The following is a 23,294-nucleotide window of genomic DNA, read 5'->3' as shown; positions in this document are numbered from 1 at the left end:
ATTCCATCTGGAAAGACCTTGCAGGGGGGCAGAAGAAAACGTCTCTCACACTGAGAGCCGTGTATAAATTGGTAACTTCTTAGACACATAACTTGGCACCATATCATGAAAAACCTTAAAAGCTAACACTAACATCTTTAAAATACATCGTTTGCTGATAGGAAGCCAATGCATTGATAGAAGACGTAATGCCAAATTTTTCAAGAGCCGAATCGCTGAATTTTGAACCTGCTAGAGTGGGTTAAATCAGCATGTGCTAATGTCAGTGTGTTAGCTGAGCAGCACTTCCATGCCCTTTCTCTGCCCCTGATATACCCCCTCAAAAAAAAAAAGTGTGGTTAGCACACGCAGTGGCGTCGCGAGGGCAGCTGACACCTGGGGCGGGTCACCGCTGCGCACCCCCCCCGGGTGCAGCGCGACGCACCCTCCCCCCTCCGTAGCGCAACACCCCCCCCCCCCACGAGAACATACCTGGAAGGCGGTGAGGGGCAGGTGGGAGGGCCAATTCGCCGAGACCACGCCGCTGGGGGGGTGTCGGTGCCTCGCTGGTTCCTTGCTCTCTCTGCCCTGGAACAGGAAGTAACCTGTTCTGGGGCAGAGAGAGCAAGGAACCAGCGAGGCGCCGACACCCCCCAGCGGCGTGCATCCGGGGCAGACCGCCCCACCCCCTTCCTACGCCACTGAGCACACGCAAATGGCAGAACTAACGCAAACCACTTCACCACATTCTGTGTTAGGCCATTTTTCTCATGTTAATGTTAGTGTTTAATGCACTTTTTTTTTTGTTACATTTGTACCTCACGCTTTCCCACTCATGACAGGCTCAGTGCGGCTTACATGGGGCAATGGAGGGTTAAGTGACTTGCCCAGAGTCACAAGGAGCTGCCTGTGCCAGGAATTGAACTCAGTTCCTCAGGACCAAAGTACACCACCCTAACCACTAGGCCACTACTCCACATGGCTCCTATCTTAGTACTATTTGTACCTTAACCAGGACTCTTTTTGAGGGGGTACTTGGGGGTACTGAGTACCGGCACCTTTTTCATTGTCTCCTAAATTTGACTCATGGTCCCCAAGTTTTAATGAAAGAGGTCAGGCTCTAACACCAATTATGCCTTGTCAGAGATTCTGTGACTGGTTGCAGGGGGCCTGGCTATTGTGGGGTGATCACCCCACCCCTGAAGGTTGGCCTGGCATTTGAGTACCGGCATCTTTTTCGCTAGAAAAAATGCCTGACCTTAACATCTATATTTACTTAGGGGATTCATTGTCCCACAGATTTGTGTTACACAGTAAAGGCCTTACATGCATGTTGTGTTGAGAGGAGCAGTCAAGGCATCCATTTTACTTTTAAAAAGGAGCCTAAGGAGCAGGGCCAGTCTGAAGGCGAGGCGACCGAGGCGGCCGCATAGGGCCCCACGCGGTGCGCCTAAGGTCGCCCCGCCCCGACCGCCCGAGTTCCAGTCCTCCCTCCCTCCCTTGGATGGCGCGCGACGGCGGAGTGGTGGGGGCGGTCCGCCCCGGCTGTCAGCGGGTGGGGGGTGCCCTGCACCCGCTGCTCCCACCCTGTCCTACCTTTAAAAAAAGACTGTGGAAGCGCCAGAGGGACAGGCAGTGCCTCGTGTCTGCCCTCCCTGCTACTAAAAATGTCTTCAACGTCGTCATTGGGCCTTCTCACATTGAGTCCCGCCCTTCTCTGAGGTAACTTCCAATTACCGCAAGGGTGGGCGGGACTCAATGTGAGAAGGCCCAATGACGACGTCGAAGACATTTTTAGTAGCAGGGAGGGCAGACACGAGGTGCTGCCTGTCCCTCTGGCGCTTCCAATTTTTTTTTTTAAAGCCGGTGAGGGTGGTGGGGACCGGTGAACAAAACTAGTAGGTAGGTTGGGGGGGGGGGGGACTCAGATGGGAGAAGGGTGTGTGGAGTGGGGGTTCTCAGGTGGGGGGAAGGGTGGGGAGGGGGTTCTCAAATGGGAAGGAGACTACTACTTAACATTTCTAAAGCTGAGGTGGGGAGGGGGTTCACGGATGGGAGAAGGGGGTGGGGAGGGGGTTCTTGGATGGTTAAAGGGGACGGGTGGGGAGGGGACTGGGGTTCTTGGATGGGAGAAGGGGACAGGTGGGGAGGGGGTTCACGGATGGGAGAAGGGGTGGGGAGGGGGTTCTTGGATGGTTAAAGGGGACGGGTGAGGAGGGGACTGGGGTTCTTGGATGGGAGAAGGGGACTGAGGAGGGAGTTCTCGGATGTGAGAAGGGGACGGGTGGGGAGGGGACTGGGGTTCTTGGATGGGAGAAGGGGACCGAGGTGGGGAGGGGGTTCACGGATGGGAGAAGGGGGTGGGGAGGGGGTTCTTGGATGGTTAAAGGGGACGAGTGGGGAGGGGACTGGGGTTCTTGGATGGGAGAAGGGGACTGGGGTCTGAGAAGTGGCCATATGGGAAAATGGGGGCCATGCCTGGGGCTGGTGGGAAAATGGGGCATGCGTGGGTCAGGTGGGAGAATGGTTCTGAAAAGGGGGCCCTAATACAAGGCATGTGGATGAAGGGGGCTGGAACTGGGGGCTGAAAAGGAGGGTAGGTGGGATAAGGGGGTTAGTACTGGGACTGGAGGCTGAAAATGGGATAGGGAGAAGTGGCTGGGGGGCTGAAGCTCGGGACTGTTGGGAGAAAAGGGCTGGGGCTGAAATGGGGGACTGGTGGGATAGTGGGGCTGGAACTGGGGACTGAAATAGGGGCGGAGAGAGGGGCAGATCCTGGATGGGGTAGTGAGAGGGAGGGCAAACCCCGGATGGATGGGAGAGGGAGGTCAAATTGTGGATTGAAGGGGCAGAGAGAAAGGGCAGACAGTGGATGGCAGGGATAGAAAGGGCAGACAGTGAATGGATGGGGGAGAGAGAGAGGGCAGACAGGGGCAGATGGTGGATGGATCATGGATGGGGCAGAGATAGAGGGCAGATGTGGATGGAAGGCGCAGGGAGAGAGGGCAGACATTGGATGGAGGGGATAGCAGAGAGGGCAGACACTGGATGACAGATGCTGGATGGAAGGAAGACAGTGAAAAGAAGATGAGGAAAGCAGAAACCAGAGACAACAAACTGTAAATAAAATATATATTTTTATTTTTTTACTTTAGGATATAGTGTTGTAGCTGTGTTAATAAATGTTTATAAATAGAACATGTAAATAAGGTAATCTTTTTATTGGACTAATTTTAATACATTTCGACTTAACTTTCAGAGAAGAAAACCCCCTTCCTCAGGTCAGGATAGGATACTGTAACAGTACTATACTGTATTGACCTGAGGAAGGAGATTTTGGCCTCTGGAAGCCAAATGTATTAGTCCAATAAAATGGGATTATTTTATTTTCTGTATTTGTTTTATTTCTATTTGTTAATTTGTAAAGTGGTGATTGGTATTTATTAGTTTTTTCAAATTTACATCTGCTGTCTTTATATTTTGCACAGTACTAGGGGTCATTTTCTGTTTCTGTGGTGTTGAATTGTATGCAGAGTCTGGCATCTTGGGAGTTCAGTTTAATTTTTGTCTAAATAGAAAGTTTAAATATTACTACTTATTCTATAGTGGATTAGGGTGTATCTGTGTTTGTGAAAAAGACATGGCTTTCAGTTGGCATTGACTGTGCAGGATCGACGATCTGTACTATTCTGTCAGGTTTCATTTTACAATAGGTGAATTGATGTTCTAGTGCTCACTGTAGTGTTTTAAGATGTTTTCCTTTTCTTTGTGTGATTCGTAGAAATGACTGCTTATGGTATGGTAGAATTGCTCAATAGGTCCTAGAGTGTTTTGTATTCTCAGCATACCTAGTACTGGATTTTGGAGGGGGTGTTAAAAAATGACCGGGAGGGAGGGGGGCCTTGGAGCTGGGAGCCCTAGGGGGGGACGCCCTGGAGCTGGGGGCCTTGGAGCTCAGAGGGAGCAGCCCGGGAACTCAGAGGGAGGGGTAACCGGCCCTGGAGCTAGGGTGGGGGCGGAGTTAGGTGGGGGCCCCATCAAATTGGTCTGCATAGGGCCCTGCACTTGCTAAGACCGGCCCTGCTAAGGAGGAATTTAAAGCTCAGAAGGGGAAGAAGATCTGGAGTGGAATCCAAAGTATTGACAGAGGTTTTAGTGTTCCCTAGGAAACAAGAAAAGCTCCTAAAGGGAGAAGCTTCTAGTTTCCCTAAACTCCTATCTGCCAATCAAGGGAAAGAGGGACCCCAAAGGGAGGGGTTTGAGAACTCCTGCAGTAGGAAGGAGGGAGCTAAGGGGCTGGAAGGGGGGAAGGGAGAGAAAGGAACCAGAGGAAAGATACCCAGCACCGGAGAGGAGTTCCCTCAAAGCACATGGCCAGTAGGAGTAAATGAGCTACCTAACCCAGGGTAAAGAGGACCCCAAAGTGAAGGCTGGACCAAGAAGCTATGGAGAATGATAGCCAGCAAGAGTAAGCAGGTTTCCCATCCTGTGGCAAGGGGGCCCATGAATCTAAGGAAGTCCTAAGGCTTGGAGGCAGGGGAGGCCTGGCTGGTCAGCCCACATGGCTAAGTTCTGAAAGCCAGGGCTGTAATTTCTTAGTGTATGACCTGTGCTAAGAAGAATTGGGGGTTGCACAGACTGTTATATTTGAGGACTTTGGTCGAGCAACTGCAAAGAGAATGTATCTGCCAAAGCCAAAGTTATGTTTATTGTTTGGAAACTGTAGAGAGAATATCGGACTCATTTTCAAAAGAGAAGGACGTCCATCTTGCGATGAGGTAGGGGCAGATTGTGGGTAGCAGTGGCAGAACAGCATCAGGAAGCTAAAGGTGGGCTGTGCTGCACATAGCCATACCAGGGTCTAAATTTTAGCAGAAATAAGAGCAATGATGTGGGGGCTGGCAGCTAGGTTTGAGGAAGAGAACTGTAGTTCTGGCTATTTTGTAACAGATGATAGGGGGGGGGGGGGGGGGGGACATGGTTAAGGCAGTGAAGGAAGGGAGCTTTTATAGTATCTGATGCTTTGAACACTTGTTGCACCTGATAGTAAGAAACTCCTCGGGCCTAGGGAGCAAGGAAAGTGGCAGCCATGTCCTGAATCTTCTGATAGAAAAGTGCCAAAAAATAGGAGGGTATTACACCAGGCATGAGCTGCATAAGATACCAGAAGCAGCAAGGGCACCTGTTCAGCAGCTCATTCAGGATGTTGGCACAAGGTGAAATTCCACCTGTCTGATGCTAGAGAGGTTAGTGGAGCAACAGCCAGCCTTCTATCAGATGTTATTGTAGACTGGGGCATCAGGATTGGACAAATATGACTCAGGTCATAGACGTCCTGAAACTCGTCAAGTATATCTCAGAGAAATTGAATTCAAGAAGGGCCAGTCTGGGTCTTGCCAGCCCAGACTCACATTCCAGCGGTTGTATTTATTCCCAAATCCGCCTTCCATTGTTTAGTAAGATTAGCAAAATTAAGTTCAGGTGCAGTATCCTGAATATGTCTATGGTAAAAGGATAATGGTATCTTTTGTTGTGCAGTGAGTGAATAAGCCAAGGAGAGCTCCTCTTATACATCCTTCGAGAGATTTTCCCAAGGTAAACTGTTGATGTGGAGGGGCATGATCGTACGGGGACAACCATCTCTAAGGACGTTCTGGCAAAGGGGCGGGGAAACCCGTATTATCGAAACAAGATGGACGTCCATCTTTTGTTTCGATAATACAGTCGGGGATGCCCAAATCTCAACATTTAGGTCGACCTTAGGTGCTGAGCCCCCCTAAATGTTGAGATGGTCAACCTTAATGGTTGTCCCCGGTTTTTGGCCATAATGGAAACCGAGGACGCCCATCTCAAAACGACCAAATCCAAGGCATTTGTTCATAGGAGGAGCCAGAATTTGTAGTGCACTGGTCCCCCTGTCATGCCAGGGCACCAACCGGGCACCCTAGGGGGCACTGCAGTGGACTTCATAAATTGCTCCCAGGAACATAGCTCCCTTACCTTGTGTGCTGAGCTCCCCAAAATCCCCCCAAAACCCACTCTCCACAACTGTACACCACTACCATAGCCCTTAGGGATGAAGGGGGGCACCTACATGTGGGTACAGTGGGTTTCGAGTGGGTTTTGGAGGGCTCCCATTTACCACCACAAGTGTAACAGGTGGGGGGGGGGGATGGACCTGGGTCAGCCTGCCTGAAGTGCACTGCACCCACTAAAAACTGCTCCAGGGACCTGCATACTGCTGTGATGGAGCTGGGTATGACATTTGAGGCTAGCATAGAAGCTGGAAAAAAAATGTTTGGTAATATTTTTTTGGGGTGGGAGGGGGTTGGTGACCACTGGGGAGTCAGGGGAGGTCATCCCCGATTCCCTCCGGTGGTCATCTGGTCAGTTTGGGCACCTTTTCGAGGCTTGGTCGTGAAAAAAAAGGGACCAAGTAAAGTCGACCAAATGCTCGTGAGGGACGCCCTTCTTTTTTCCATTATCAGCCGAGGACGCCCATCTCTTAACCACGCACCTGTCCCACCTTCGGTACACTGCTGACACGCCCCCGTGAACTTTGGTCGTCCCCGCAACGGAAAGCAGTTGAGAACGCAAAAAATCGGCTTTCGATTATGCCAATTTGCATGACCTCGGGAGAAGGACTCCCATCTCCCGATTTGTGTTGGAAGATGGGCGTCCTTCTCTTTCGAAAATAAGCCTGTTTGTCTCTCTTTTAAGGCAGTGGGATCTTCATACCACTCTAAAGAGGGAAGTTGGCTGTTAATGCCAGTTATTAGTAACTAGGTCTCATTGCCTAAAATGAGACCTGTGCTAAAATAGCACAAGTTAGTGGTAAAATAACTTCTTAAAGATAGCCTACATTGATAGCTATGGTATATTAATAGCAACAAGTTTTAAGCAAAACAGATAGAACATTCCACTGTTAGAATATAAAAATTGCCTTCCAAATTGACTTTAATGGAAACAAATGTAATGACCGATTTCAGATCTGACATAGAACCAAATGACTGATTATCTGGAAATGATCTGAACGAAAACCTTTCCTCATGCACATCACTAATGTTCATGTTTTACAGGCCAATGCAGATATTAGGGTAGGCCAAAGGTACCATAAGTCTTCATGGGATTAGTGGCACTCTCCCTTTACAAGCTGCCTTTTCATGGCAACTTTGAATCATTAAAACATTTTTGAGATGTTGTCTGACAGTAAGTGAAAAGTGTTTTGTTTCAAGTTAGTTTTGCTATTTTTGCACAAATAAAGACATAATAAAAATTTAAGTCTTAAATTTGTTTCAATACACTACATAATGGCAGCTGTGTGACAGCCTCAAGTAGGAGTAAAAATATTTGGGTCTGAGAGCTGCCTGAATGGAAATAAAAGGTATGCATGTATTTGGGTGAATAGGTATGTGTAGGCAGATCTGTGGATGGCGCAGAGGATGTTATGGAACATTTGTGGTGGCTCCTCCTACGTATTTCAAATATCTTCATTCTTCAGGCTGTACTGAATATACTTTTATTTTGATGACTAGCTTCTTTGACAGTGCTATTCAGCAAATCACAAATATATCTCGCTGTTCATCCTCCAAAGACCTAAAGCACCTTGGTAAATCAAAACCCTTGAGTATACTAATAGGCTCATTTTTTACACATAACTATTTTCTGGTCCATTCTTTTCTGAATAAATGGGGGGCACAAGACCTGTTTTGTGCAGATTTTCCCTGGCAAAATGTTTATTTATTGACAGTAGCTCTATCCCTCTACCCAAGGGGTTCTCGACCCAGTCCTTGGGACACACCAAGCCAGTTTGATTAAAAACTTGAATGGGTAGGGGTGCTCTCAGGACTGGGTTGAGAACTCCTGCTCTACCCCATGAGCACAGAGACCCGTTAGGTACTGCAGTGTCCATTTTTGGGATGAAGAAGGCCTGCAGTGTAGCCTAGAGCTGGGGCAGTAACTGATAGTGTGGACTGCTAAGAGGGGACCACTGCTTTCATATCACTTCCTGGTCCAAAGACTGCTATAACCATCTGCCTGACCATGTTGGTATTCTCAAGACAACGAATGGTGATTGGAATTAATTACAACTCTCTTGCATGTATTTTATTTTATTTAAGATTGTTTTCAAAAAAGAGCCTCTGGTATTCACATGCTGAGTCAGAACTTCACTGCTAAGAAGAACTACTGCGTTCATTTGCAAATTGTGACGCAAAGCTCCTGCAAGCTGTCTGTTCTTCATAAATAACTAAATGACATTCTCTCTCTCTCTCTACGTTTCACAGCTGCTGGATTCGTGAAAATATTGTATTTTACATCTCAGTTGTGGGCTACTTCTGCATAATATTTCTCACAAACATGGCCATGTTTATTGTTGTTCTCCTTCAAATAAACTCGGTGAAGTCAAAGAAAGAGAAAAATCAGAAAGACGGGTTTTTACATGGCCTGAAGAGCTCTGCCAGCCTGACCTTTCTATTGGGACTGACATGGGGCTTCGCTTTCTTTGCCTGGGGACCTGTGAAAATTGTGTTTTTCTATCTGTTTTCTATTTTCAATACATTGCAGGGTATGTAAATGTTTTGTAATTCAATAATAGGTACGATGGGTGTGTGATTAAAGAGAGATGTTCTGTCTCTGCTTATGATGATGATAATCTTTTTTCAGATTCTGGGGGGAAGTTATCAAAATGGGCTACAGTTAAGATGGATTATTTTAGTATAAGTTGTGCTATTTTACACATGGCCCCATTTTATGTAATGAGACCCTGTGCTAAAATAGCATGACTTGTGGTAAAATAACCCGTCTTAATAGTATCCCACATTTGTAACTTCTAGAGCTGTACCGAATAGCATATTTTACTATTCGTCCGAATACGAATAATGAAAAATATTATTTGGCTGAATATGAATAATGGGCATTGAGCTTTAACATAACAAATAATAAAAGAAGCAATGTGAAATCAGAGATCTAGTGTTTAATTCAGTAGGATTTAGCACAGTACAGCCTCGGATTATTCCTATTCAAATTTAAATCACCATTCGGCCGATTACAAATAATGTATTCGGGGCAATATTCAGGGTCAAATTGAATCGAAAACTAATATTTGGTACAGCCCTAGTAACTTCCCCCTAATGGTCAGAGCTGCTGGCTCTTAAGAACTTGCAAGCACTCTTTGCTTCTGATTTGGATTTCAAAATAAGTGAGGGATGAATGGCTGGGGTAAAACTAGGCACACTTCTTGTGTAAATATTTTCTGCCTTATCTACATGCATTCCAACCAGTCATCTTTGTAGGTTGTGATACTTTTTATTTCCAATATTTTATTGAAAATATTTCTCAGATGAAGGAGAATATGTTTATTCATAGGTTGTGATACTTTAGATTGGACTAACAAAAAATGTATTGAAGTATGTGATCTTGTGAGGCCATGTAGATCCTTTTGTCAGATGTGACCATAAAACTTAAAGAAGATAACATTTAAAACTAGATAATGTTGTGGGGTGCAGATTGAAGCACAAAGAAGAATATTCCTCTGCACCACACAGAAGAAATCAGGAACAGCGAAGGAGAAAATCACAAATGACTAGAAGATCAAGGTGATACCGTAAATATTTTAGTGGTTGGTTAAACAAGACTTGACACAACTCATGTTTTGGCATCTAGGCCTTCACTAGGAATCTTATCTCAACCTTTTCAATCATAGAAGGGATAGTGTCACTGAGCATACCACTTGGATGTACTAGAACTAGCGTCACGCTTTGCACAAAGTCAACTGCCAAAAAGTAGACTGTGAGATAATAGTGCAGATTCCCACAGTAGAGAGCTACAAGAGGTGGCAGGCTGAGACAGGATTGGCATCAGTTAGTAATGATTAGAATTAGAAGGGCTTATGCAGGAGCTTGTACACAAGTGAATCCTGGTAAGCCCAATATTCAGTGGCACTACCTTGATTGTACTACTGAAAATTTCTTCTAAAGATCCAGATAGTGCTGGGGTGGGGCTTTGGTGGAGCTGGCTATTATACAGTTCAGTGGCATAGCCACAGGTGGACCTAGGCCCAGCCAGTTTGGGCTCAGGCTCACTCAAAATTCTGGCATCAGTGTTAAAGCTGGTAGGGAGCCCCAACCTCACCAGCTGGAAGAGGTCCCCTGATGGCCAGAACAGGTCATTCCCCTACTTGCTGCAGCTGGCATCACTGTCCATGTGTTGCTGCCATGCTGCCCCTCCTGCTCATGCTTGGTTTTTGTGCACGTGTGAAAACTGAGCATGTGGAGGAGGGGAGAGGCCAGAGCAGCAGCAGCGCATGGACATTGCTGCCTGCTGCAGCAAGTAGGGGAATGATCTGTTCTGGCCACTGGAGGAACTCTTCCAGTTGGCGGGGCTTGGGGATTCCCACCATCTCAGGTACTTATTTTATTTATTGGGAGTCACTGGTGCAGGACAGGGGTGGGAGCAGAAAGCACTGGGGGGGGGGGGGGGGGGGGGGGGGGGAATTATGTGCCAACCTACTTTGGGCTCAGGTCCATCCAAAATACCATGTCTGCAGGGCCGGTCTTAGGCAGGGGCGACAGGGGCGGTCACACAGGGCCCCACACTCCTAGGGGCTCCGCATCTCTGGCACATCTGTCCTCCTGTCTCGGAACAACTCCCTGCTCTGTACCTTAATGTACATCCATATTGTAGTAGAGAGCATCAGGCTGTGGCAGCGATTTTCATATCCTGTCAGCTGCCGAGCCCAGAGCCTCCTTGCTGTTGTGTCCCGCCCTCTTTTGATGTGTCTTCCTGCTTCTGCAAGGGCAGGATGTAGCAGCAAGGAGGCTCCTGGGCTCGGCAGCTGACGGGATATAAAAATCGCTGCCGCTGTCTGCCGCTCTCTACTGAAACGTGCTAGATGCACATCAAGATATGGGGTGAGGTGGGGTTCTGAGAGCTCTAAACCTCCTTTAAAACTGATAAATAATGGCTTATGGTGGTGGACGCAGGCGGGGGGCGCACAGAGGGGTGGGTGGGGGGTCCCACTGAACTGCTCTGCACAGGGCCCCGCAATTGCTAAGACCGGCCCTGCATGTCTGGATATGTCTCTGATACAGTTAGCAGGCTGTCCTAACCTTATCTGGTTAGTGGCTTGAATATTGCCACAGTTTTGGAGGCCATATCTCTCACAAAGAATATAAAGGGCTCCTTTTACAAAGTCATGCTAGCAATTCTGGTGCAGCAAACGCAACAAAGCCCAAAGGAATTGAATGGGTTTTGTTGCATTTGCTGTGCCAGAATCACCATAGCGGCTTTGTAAAAGGAGCCCAAAAAGACTTGAAACGGCTCAGAGGAAAACTACAAAAATAGTAGGGAGTCTATGCCAGAAGACTCCTGTATAGCAAGAGGATGGAATCAAAGTAAAATTGAAATGACTCTCACATTTCAAAAAAGGCATAGAGTGGTGTGACCTGCATGGAGCAGGACTAAGCTGCACAGAGTGACAGGTACAACTCTAGCCACCTTTCTGGACAGACTAGATGGACCATGATAGTCTTTATCATCCATCTTTTACCATGTTATAATACACAGCATTCCATTTACCTCTCTGTAGCACATCATTTTGAGTTTGCAATTTACGTATTGCATAGAAGATTCACACATTATTACCTTTGTTATAGTTGGAACAAATAACTCTTCAAACTCCCAGTCTTCAAACTGATTCATGTCTTTTTCTGAATGGTTTTGAAATTGATCTGGTTGAACTTCCACTAGCAAGAAAGCTAATATCAATGGCCATTCCTCCAGTGGCACCTACACTCCTGTTCAAGGTTTGCTGGTGGTTGTAGTGGCAGCAGCATGGGTTTATAAGGAGAAGAGGGGTCCTCGGTACATGTTCCTAACCTAAACCCCACTTCAATAAAGAAACCTGTAGTCCAACACATCGATGGCCCCACATGCCTTACAGTCTGTTATGAAGTCCAATGCAGATACTTTTAGGCCCTTATTTACTAAGGGGTCCTTTTACAAAAGCGTGCTGAAAAATGGCTTGCGGTAGTGTAGGCGCGTGCCGATCCATTTTTCAACGTGCCTGTAAAAAAAGGCCTCTTTTTTTGCCGAAAATGGATATGCAGCAAAATCAAAATTGCCGCGCGTCCATTTTGGGTCTGAGATCTTGCCGCCAGCCATAGACCTAGCGGTAAAAAAATCTGGGCGGTAATGACCTACGTATGTCAAATGCCACTTGGTGTGCGTCCATTACACGCACCAGAAAATAAAAAATATTTTTCAGATGTGGGTACTGGACGCGCACCAAAACTGAAATTACCGCAAGGGCCACACGGTAACTACAATTTGGCATGTGTTTGGCACATGTAGGCGCCTATGCGGCTTAGTAAAAGGGGCCCTAAAGTATTACGGTTTTGCAGTTAACATTTGGGAGCATACTTTGCATTCTGGGAGGGCCATTGCTATTCCATGTTAACTGAACAGCAAATAATGTTCAATGCAGTTAGCTTCATCTCTTCAGGTAGCATTAACTGTTCTCGTATCTCATTATCAGCAGATGTTAATGACCTCAGCGTTAATTGTCTCTGCCCATTCCCTACCCATTCCTTGCTCTAATGTGTGTTTTCCGAATTAGCTGTTTAACCTAGGAATTGGTGCTATTTAACTGTTGGTGAGTATGAATTGTTATGTTAAGGAGCTATGGCAGCTTAGTAAAGAGGCCCTCATGTGTTTCATTTGCGTCTATAAGATGTTTGAATTTCTGAACTTTTTTCTGAAGAAAGGTTGTTCAGTAAAACAGCCATGGGTGCATATTTGGATTATACCAATTATTTGGACATTCCAGGAAAACACTTCTGCCCAATAAAAAAATTATCACAGCCTTCCAACATGTTTTCCCAGGATCAGTGAAATTACTCTGTCTCCTCACTGTGGCCTCTAGAAACGCTAAAATGGACGGGAGGGGCACAGTGGAGAAATATTTCCTAGTGATCTGCAGGATTATGTTAACGAATGCTAAGCGGACATCTTTTTGTGCTTTGTTTTAGGATTTTCTATATTTGTGTTTCACTGCTTATTGAAGGAGAATGTGAGGAAACAGTGTCAGATTCACCTGTGCTGTGGTAGGTTCAGCCTGTTTAATTATTCTGGTAAGTTGGCTCTTATTTTCACACCTCACTTGTCTCCGTATTCTGGCTGTTCACTGTAGCAGCACAATATTGTAGCTATATTGTGACAGTCAGCTCTGTTTTTTTTTAATGCTATGATTGATGGGCTAACCTGAGCATAGAAAGGAGAGAAAAACTATCGTGGCATATTATCCAAGGCAGTCAAACTTTTTCTGTTACTATGTTCTGATATTGTTCCTTACAAAGTTTTTTTGCAAAGTTCTGACATCTGCCTCTAGCTTTACATGAGCAGATAGAACTTGCTGGGCTGGTCTGGGCCTCTAAATGGCAGGTGAAATTAAATGTAGATACATATGGGGAAAAAGAATCACAACAATAGGCACATGATGCTGGGTTCCATATTAAAAGTCATTATCCACGAAAAGGATCTTGAAATCAATGTGGACAATACATTGAAATCCTCAGTTGTGCTTGCCATGGCAATCAAGTAAAGAGACTTTAATGAATAGATAATAAAATGGAGAATATCCTAGTGCCTCTTTATCAATGCATCTGTTAATAACAGTATCTACTTATTAGTGGGGGTGATTAAGTCATTCCATAATATCTCAACCTATTAACATTATATCATAAGCAACACAAAATAATTCTTCCAGAGCCTCAGTTGGTGACTCCTTTCACAAGGGAAACTCACCTCCTTGATTCACCTTACTCGTCACTAGCTCTTTAATATTTATCATATCAACTTTATCTCAAGCGTTTAACTGTAAATAACTGTAAATGAAAACTTTTATGGAGCATTATAACATTCTCATTTTTTGTTTTCCATTCCTTTCCTAATAATACCTAACATTGTACTTTATTTTTTAGCCACCATTGCATCCTGAGCACAGGGTTTCAACATAACGTCAGTGGTGACACCTAAATCCTTTTCTTGAGTGGTGACTCCTAACTTTGGTCTTTACTCCAACTCTGCCCTCAGACCGCCCCAGCACTATTCATATAGGGGTAAATTCAATATAGGTCACTAGAAGTTAGACATTAAAAAACTGGGTGCTAAGCTATTAGAGGCTTGAATCAAATAGATTGAAAATTCTGCAGGAAACAAAAGACCTCTTGGAATCATTTTGGATCGAAATTCCATGTGTAAAGGGGAAAAGGACGGTGATAGGGGTGTACTACCGTCCGCCCGACCAGGATGAACAGACGGACGCAGTCATGTTAAAGGAAATTAGTGAGGCAAATAAATTAGGCAACGCAATAAGAATGGGTGATTTTAATTACCCCCATATAGACTGGGTTAATGTAACATCAGGGCATTCTAGGGAGGTAAACTTCCTCGATGAAATAAAGGACAGCTTTATGGAGCAGCTGGTACAGGAGCCGACGAGAGAAGGAAAAATTCTAGACTTAGTCATTTGTGGAGCACATGATCTGGTATGGGAGGTAGCAGTCCGGGGGCCACTTGACAAGAGTGATCATAACATAATCGCCTTTGAAATTTGCTTTCAAAAAGGTAAGCATAGGAAGTCAAATATGTTAGCGTTTAACTTTAAAAAAGGAAGCTATGATAAAATGAGAAGAACGGTAAAAAAAAAACTTAGAGCGACTGAGAGGGTAAGAAACCTACAACAGGCGTGGATGCTGTTCAAAAACACCATCCTGGAGGCCCAGGCCAAACATATTCCACATATCAGAAAAGGAGGATGGAAAACCAAACAATAGCCGGCGTGATTAAAAAGTGAGGTAAAAGAGGCTATTGGAGCTAAAAAGGAATCCTTCAGAAAATGGAAGAAGGAACCGAATGAAGAAAATAAGAAGCGACATAAGGAATGTCAAGTCAGATGCAAAGCACTGATAAGAAAGGCAAAGAGGGATTTTGAAAGAAAGATAGCGTTAGAGGCGAAAACTGATAGTAAAAATTTTTTTAGATATATTAAAAGCAGGAAACCGGCAAAAGAATCGGTTGGCCCACTGAATGACCGGGGTGTAAAAGGGGCAATCAAAGAAGTCAAAGAAATAGCAGAAAAAAATAAATGAGGTCTTTGCTTCGGTCTTCACCAAGGAAGATTTGGGTGGGATACCGGTGCCGGACAGGGTATTTGAAGCTGAAGAGTCGGAAAAACTTATTGAAATATCTGTAAATCTGGAAGACGTAATGGAGCAGTTCTGCAAACTGAAGAGTAGCAAATCTCCTGGACTGGATGGTATTCACCCTTGGGTACTGATAGAACTAAAAAATGAGCTGACAGAGCTACTGTTATTGATTTGTAATTTATCCTTAAAATCGAGCGTGGTACCGGAAGATTGGAGGGTGGCCAATGTAACGCCGATATTTGAAAAAGGTTCCAGAGGAGACCCAGGAAATTATAGACTGGTGAGTCTGACGTCGGTGCCGGGCAAAATATTCTAGAGACTATAATCAAGAACAAAATTACAGAGCACATTCAAAAGCATGGACTAATGGGACAAAGTCAACATGGATTTAGTGAAGGGAAGTCTTGCCTCACCAATCTGCTGCTTTTCTTTGAAGGGGTAAACAAACATGTGGACAAAGGTTTACCTGTTGATATTGTGTTTCTTGATTTTCAGAAGGCGTTTGATAAGGTCCGTCATGAGAGACTACAGAGAAAATTGGAGGAACTTGGGATCGGAGGTAGTGTCTTACTGTGGATTAAAAACTGGTTGAAAGATAGGAAACAGAGTAGGATTAAAAGGTCACTATTCGCAATTGAGAAGGGTAGTTAGTGGGATCCCTCAAGGATCGGTGCTGGGACCTCTGCTTTTTAACATATTTTTCTTCACCCAACGCGTAATTAAACGCGTAATTAAACGTTGGAATTCGTTGCCGGAGAACGTGGTGAAGGCGGTTAGCTTGGCAGTTTAAAAGGGGGGTTAGACGGTTTCCTAAAGGACAAGTCCATAAACCGCTACTAAATGGACTTGGGGAAAAATCCACAATTCCGGGAATAAATGTATGGAGTGTTTGTACATTTGGGAAGCTTGCCAGGTGCCCTTGGCCTGTATTGGCTGCTGTCGTGGACAGGATGCTGGGCTTGATGGACCCTTGGTCTTTTCCCAGTGTGGCATTACTTATGTACTTATGACCTAGAGATGGGGGTAACTAGTGAGGTAATCAAATTTGCCGATGACACAAAGTTATTCAAAGTAGTCAAATTGCCGGAAGATTGTGAAAAACTACAAGAGGACCTTACGAGACTGGGAGACTGGGCGTCTAAATGGCAGATGACGTTTAATGTGAACAAGTGCAAAGTGATTCATGTGGGAAAGAGGAACCCAAACTAAAACTATGTCATGCAAGGTTCAGCGTTGGGAGTCACGGACCAAGAAAGGGATCTAGGTGTCATCGTTGATGATACGTTGAAAATCCATTAGATTGTAAGCTCCTTTGAGCAGGGACCGTCCTTCTTTGTTAAACTGTACAGCACTGCGTAACCCTAGTAGTGCTTTAGAAACTACTACTAGTAACTTTTGCTCAATGTGCTGCTGTGACTAGGTGAGCAAATAGAATGTTAGGTATCATTAGGAAAGGGATTGAAAACAAAAATAAGGATATTATTCTGCTATTGTATTGCTCCATGGTGAGACCACATCTCGAGTATTGTGTTCAGTTCTGGCCGCCGCACCTCAAAAAAGACATAGTGGAATTGGAAAAGGTGCAGAGAAGGTCGACAAAGATGATACAGGGGATGGGACGGCTTCCCTATCAGGATAGGCTGAAGAGGCTGGGTCTCTTCAGCTTGGAGAAAAGGCGGCTGAGGGGAGATATGATAGAGGTCTATAAGATAATGAGTGGAATGGAACGGGTCAATGTGGAGCGTCTGTTTACGCTTTCCAAAAATACTAGGACAAGAGAGCATGCGATGAAGCTGCAGTGTGGTAAATTTAAAACGAATCGGAGGAAACTTTTCTTCACTCATGTGTAGTTAAACTCTGGAATTCGCTGCCAGAAAAGGTGGTTAAGGCAGTTAACTTAGAGTTGGATGGCTTCCTGGAGGAAAAAGCCATAGAATGTTATTGAATGGACGAGGGAATAATACGGTATTTCTAGGATGGGCGGGACAAATTGCTTGTTCTGTTGGCCGCTGTCGGTGACAGGGTGCTGTGCTCGATGGACCCTTGTTCTGTCCCAGCATGGTGATGCTTATGTACTTATGTAATTAGTTGTGCACCAAATCTGTTTTGGAATACTGTGTAAGTCAGCAGATACGTATGCCAAACTTTAGGGTTAACCAGTTATGTCATGTCTATGGCTAGCGTAAATGGTGGTGCTTAAATGTGGCAGTTGGGTGTGTAAATACAATTATTCCGTATGTGTAAGAATAGTTGAAAAGCTGCTGACGCCCATGTCCCTCCCACGTTATTGTCTCCTTTGCATTAGCGTGTGAAAGAAGCTATTGTGCAACGTCAAATAAGTGCCAATTACTGCTTGTTAATACCAATTATTGCTGCCTATCACCAATTATTTGCCAATTAGTGCCAATTAGTTAATTTTGTTACATGCGTAACTGGTCTTATTCTATAACTGTGAGCCCAACTGCACGCCTAACGTTTGGCGCCATTTATAGAATTTTAGAGATAGTGCTGTGGTGGTCTGCAGAGATATTCAGGGGTTCATTTTCAATGCACTTAGATGTACAAAGTTCCATATGTTACTATGGGGCTCATTTTCAAAAGAGAAAAATGTCCAAAAAGCATGGTAAAGCACCGTTTGGATGGATTTCTTCTCAAAATGTCCAAATCGGTATCTGTCTATGCATTTCATCTGTAGTGCATCCAAATCACAAGGGGTTGTGTCAGGGGTGTTTCGAAGGTGAGATTAAGGCGGGCTTAGGGTGTGCCTAACACATGGGCGTTTTACAGCCATAATGGAACAAAACCAAAATGTTTAGGGCAAAAACTTCAATGTTTTGGTGTAGACCTGTTTTTCTAATGATTAAGGCACAAAAAGGTGCCCTAAGTGACCAGATAACCACTGGAGAGAATTAGGGATGATCCCCCCCTTACTCCCATAGTGGTCACTGACCCCCTCCCACCACCAAAACATGTGAATAAAAATAGTACTCACCAGTCTCTCTGACAGCCTCAGATGTTATAGCAAGGTCAAATAGAGCAGCATGCAGGTCCCTGGCATAGTCCAGTGGTCGGTGCAGTGCACTGTAGACAAGTGGACCCAGTCCCATACCTCCCCCTATCTGTTACACTTGTGGTGGAAACTGTAAGCCCTCCAAAACTCACCAGAAACTCACTGCATCCACATATAGATGCCCCCTTCATCCATAAGGGCTATTATAGTGGTGTACAGTTGGGGGTAGTGGGGTTTGGGTGGGTTTTAGACAAGATAAGAGAGCAGTGGTTAGATGTGTACCTGGGAGCATTTATATAAAGTCCACACCAGTGCCGGTGGCTCCTAGGATGTCCCATTACTCTCCTGGGATGTCTGGGGAACCAGTCTACTAAACATTCTGGCCCCTCCTACATCCCAGTGGCTTGATTTTGTGTGCTTTTTCTTTTAATGACATGAAAAGGTAAATGCATAAAGCACAAAACCTTGTTCAAAACAGTATTTTCAAAAAAAAGATAAATGTTTTTCTTTTTTTTGAAAGCGGGTATGTTTCCTATTCGGATTTGGTATGTTTAGTGCAAAATGTCCAAAGTCCGAATTAGATGCACTGTCGAAAATGCCCCTCTATGTAACTTTGTAAGTCTAAGTGCTTTGAAATAGGCCTCTCAGTGTACTATCCGGATAGTGCTCCTGAACATCTTTCTCAGTGGCATTTATCCAGGTAACAGGTGCTGCTACCCAGATAAATATTTTTCAGTATCAACTCCTTTGATTTTATACAAGTGTTCATGCTAGATAAAAATATGCCTCTGTGTTGTAGCAAAATACCATGCCTTGCTCTGTTTCACTACATAAAACCCTATTTTATATATTTTTAGAGTGGAATAGGATGAGTACAGTTGGTGAATCTGGACAGAAATACTCCACACACAAAATATCATCGGAAACTTCCCTGTCAACCAAATCTCTGCAGTCCAATAATACTTGTTCCACTTTCAATGGATCAAAATCACAAAATGGTAGGAGCCTCAAAAATGGTTGGAAAATGTGTTTCCACTGAATCTTATACCCCAACTTCTACTGTAAATAAAAATGAAAGATAGCTGGTTCTTTCACATAAAGAAGCAGTGTGGCTGCCATGTCACCTCTTGCTCTGATCTGATTGTTTTATTTTGACCTAAGGAAAGGAGTGCAACTCCCAATAACTACAGACATATTTATAAGGTTATTTCAATAAAAAGGATTTACCCTTTTCTTGTTGGCTTTTATCTCCACACATGGAAAAGGAAAACAAGAAAGTTATGTAAAATTTTTCTATTTAGAAAACAAAATGGCTGCCAAGCAACTATTGTCCTGCTTTTTCTCCTTCTTTTGTAAGGAAATACATTATTATTATTAACATTTGTATAGCGCTACCAGATGCACGCAGCGCTGAACACCTGACACAGAGAGACAGTCCCTGCTCGATAGAGCTTACAATCTAAAAATACAGACAGACAAGACAATTAAGGGCAAGGAAAGTACTGGGTGAGAAGGATCAAGGATAGGGGAATTGAGTAGTGGTTAGGAGCCAAAAGCAGCAGTGAAAAGGTGGGGTTTCAGCATAGATTTGAAAACAGGTAGAGATGGAGCTAGGTGTACAGGCTCAGGAAGTCCATTCCAGGCATAAGGTGCCGCGAGGGAAAGGAACGAAGCCTGGAATTAGCAGTGGAGGAGAAGGGGGACGACAAGAGAGATTTGCCCAGCGAGCGGAGATTACGGGGAGGAATGTAGGGAGAGATCAGAGAGGAGAGGTAATGGGGGGGCTGCAGAATGGATGCATTTAAAGGTCAGTAAGAGAAGTTTGAACTGTACGCGGAAGCGGATAGGGAGCCAGTGAAGTGACTTGAGGAGTGGGCTAGTGTGGGTAAAACGATTCTGGCGGAAAATAAGTCATGCCGCAGAATTTTGGACAGACTGGAGAGGAGAGAGATGGCTGAGCGGAAGACCAGTGAGAAGCAAATTGCAATAATCCAAGCGAGAGGTGACAAGGGTTTGGATAAGGGTTATGGTAGCGTATTCAGAGAGGAAGGGGCGAATTTTGCTAATGTTGTAGACAAAGAAGCGACAGGTTTTGGCCATCTGCTGGATGTTAGCGGAAATGGAGAGGGAGGAATCAAAGATGACTCCTAGGTTGCGAGAAGATGAAACATTACTTTATGCAGGGTAGATATTCAGCTGGGGGCGATGAGTGTATTTTTAGCTGCTGGTGGCGTTATTCTTCAATATTCAGTGTTAGGTCATGTGTAGGCACCACCATTGAGTATCTGGGTTTAAGTGGTTGGCTATCTCTTATGTAGTTAAGTGCAATATTCAGCACTTAACCACCTAAGTGACACCACATAAAGATAGGACTGACTTTTCTGTGGTCCAATTTTACAAAGAAACATGTTTAAAAAAATATTGACATCACAGGGTCATTTACATATTGATGCTAGTGTTTATACCGTTGAGTGGAGGATCTTACAGCCTTTATGTATCAGTACTAGCATTTATACATGAAAATGACAGATTTTACAAACCTGCACAGCCAAGGGGAGCCAATGAAAAACGCAAAGACCAAAACTCATTGTTTTGGATTTGTGAGGGGGTTTTAAATGTTAAAGAGCTAAGCACAGTGGTTCCATCAGTTACTCCTCCCTACCCCAGGTCCAAACATTAGTTAGTTAAACTTAGTTGTGCCCAAGATTAAATGCAAATGCAGAAGGGGACATCTTTAATGTAGATGGTATATATTTTTCAGGTCCTCCCAAACCACAGCCAAACATGCCCTCCAGAACTGTGCATGCCACGGGTGTCCACATGGAAATAGTGTCTTTTCTAAAATTGTTATTTACATATATATAGCCATTTATGGGTGTAAATCAGATCTTTACATGTGCAGGATACCCTCAGATTCTATATATGGCACCTTAAGTTGTGTGTGCTAATTTGGCCGCATGCCCAAATTGTGCACACAACTTAATTGATCAGTAAGCCAATCAGCACTGATAATTGGTACTTAACCAGTTAGTGGCACTAATTGGTTTTAATTAGAATTTATGCACACAAATTTCTAGGTGTATTCTATAATGCAGTGTGTGTAAATTCTAATGTATACAGCCAAAATGGGGGCATGGCTATAGCTGTTATGGAATATACCCAATCTGCACCTAACAGGCGCAGGTATTTAGGCCTGGTTTTAGGTGGCCTAAATGGGTGCACCCACATTTTAGTTGCAGGAAAGGCATGTGTGCATATTCTATAAAGTACGCCTAATTTTAGGTGTACTTTATAGAATGACGCTAACCGCGTGATTTTTGGCGCTGATTTTTAAGGCATCATTTATAGAATTTTGTCCATAGTGCCTAACTCTTCTAAAATGTTTTATGGCTTATTCTACTTGATTTACCACCTTTTCTAATCTATATAGCAAAGCGGTTTACAACAAAAACCACAATTTGTTCAAAACAAAAGGGAATGTCATCAAATGATAGGATAGAAATAAGAAATAATGCAAACATGAAGAGAAGGATCTGGCCAAAAAGAAGCAGGGGATTAGGGGAGGGGAGGAGAAACGTGACAGGGGCAGAAATCTTTCATCTTAGTACAAAACTCAAATACAACAGTAAGCTTGATTAAAAAGATAGGTTTGAGGGCAGCTTAAACTTTGAGAAAGTGGACTCAAAGATGGAGGGCCAAGGGAAGTATTTTCCAACGTGAAGGTGCGACAAAATAGAAGGCACTGCCAAAGAGAGTTTAGTTGAGCTTCAGATACTGAGGGGATAAGCAATGATTGAGCAATGAACATAAAATCCTAGGAGGTGTATGTAGAACTATCAAAGAGGAAAGGTCAGTAGGGATACATTGGTGGGGGGGGGGGGGGGGGATCATGGATTTCATATATCACCTTTCTGTGGGTACAACCAAAGCGGTTTACATATATTATATGCAGGTACTTTTTCTGTCCCTACTGGGCTCACTTTCTAAGTTTTTGTACCTGTGGAAAGTATTTTACCTGAGAATAATAATTTATGGGGCAAGTATAAGGACTTTAACCTGTAAATGACCTCTATTATTTGTAATTAGACCCCTCTGCAAATAATGGGAGCCATGGAGGAGTAATTAAGTGGTTAGAGCCACAGCCAGAGAATTAGGGAAGCCAGGATTTGAATCCCACTGACAATCCTTGTGGTTTTCGGTAAGTCACTTGTCTCAAGTACAAAGTTAAGATTGTAAGCCCTCCAGGGACAGGGAATCCACCTTGGACTTGAATGCAACTCACCTTGAACTGCTGCTAAAAAGGTGAGAAGTAAACACACACTAACATGCATCAAGCCTCAATAAATAGACCTCAAAATATAGATTGACAGATTCAGATTTCCTGTCCATTTTATCTATCCATATAATGAATAGTTAATTAGACACAAGCAGCTCAGCTAGGGATAACCTATAAAAAAATCCTTTTCCAGGTTATAGACTCTCCCATAGGCTGATATTGTATTGATGTCATCCCATCCACATTAATGTCTTTTCACAACTAATATGGGTTGGGAAGCTCTTCAGTGATATCACCAGTATTGATAACAACTTATATTTTCTAGATGAATCATATACCAATCCATGTTGGATGCTGCCTATGAAACAAACTCTGGTCCTACCCGACATAAGAAGAATGGCACCTACTGCAACTAAAATTCACAAACTGTAAATGTTATATGGCCTTCTTTTCTTCTTAGCTGTGTGTATATTCACTGCTGTGTTTTGTCTTTAATTTTCTTGACTGTGTGTTTAACATTACATAATACTGGATGAATGGAAAAACAGAAGGAACATATTATATAGTAAATTATAATTTGCTGGAAAAGTCACAATGCCCTTCTAGTCTTTGTACTTTGATTGAAAGTCTTGTATAAATGTATCTCACAAATTCCTATAGAAATACTGTGTGCTGTGCAGCATATACACTACAAAGAATAAGGTGTCTGTGCTATATATATTTTTTAAAGTACGTGGTATATATGCTGCACAGCATACGTGCATTGCTATAGGGTTGTCAGAAATCCACCTAGCCTATAAAGTGCAAGACCATAACTATGACT

At 44.0% G+C, this 23,294-nt stretch overlaps 1 protein-coding gene across 1 annotated transcript in view; it reads left to right on the top strand.

The window, feature by feature from the left end:
• ADGRG4 (adhesion G protein-coupled receptor G4) overlaps window positions 1–23,009 on the top strand; it is a 194,138-nt gene extending 171,129 nt beyond the window's left edge. The window contains exons 22-25 of the mRNA XM_030209905.1: window positions 8,265–8,545; window positions 13,008–13,109; window positions 19,053–19,193; window positions 22,797–23,009. Coding sequence (XP_030065765.1) covers window positions 8,265–8,545; window positions 13,008–13,109; window positions 19,053–19,193; window positions 22,797–22,903 — 631 coding nt within the window. The 3' untranslated portion in view covers window positions 22,904–23,009. The remainder of the gene's footprint in view (window positions 1–8,264; window positions 8,546–13,007; window positions 13,110–19,052; window positions 19,194–22,796) is intronic.
• The last annotated feature ends 285 nt before the right edge of the window (window positions 23,010–23,294 follow it).

Source organism: Microcaecilia unicolor, chromosome 7 (genome assembly GCF_901765095.1).
Source record: "Microcaecilia unicolor chromosome 7, aMicUni1.1, whole genome shotgun sequence".
Taxonomy (NCBI): domain Eukaryota; kingdom Metazoa; phylum Chordata; class Amphibia; order Gymnophiona; family Siphonopidae; genus Microcaecilia; species Microcaecilia unicolor.
This window is presented reverse-complemented; position numbering and strand designations above follow the sequence as displayed.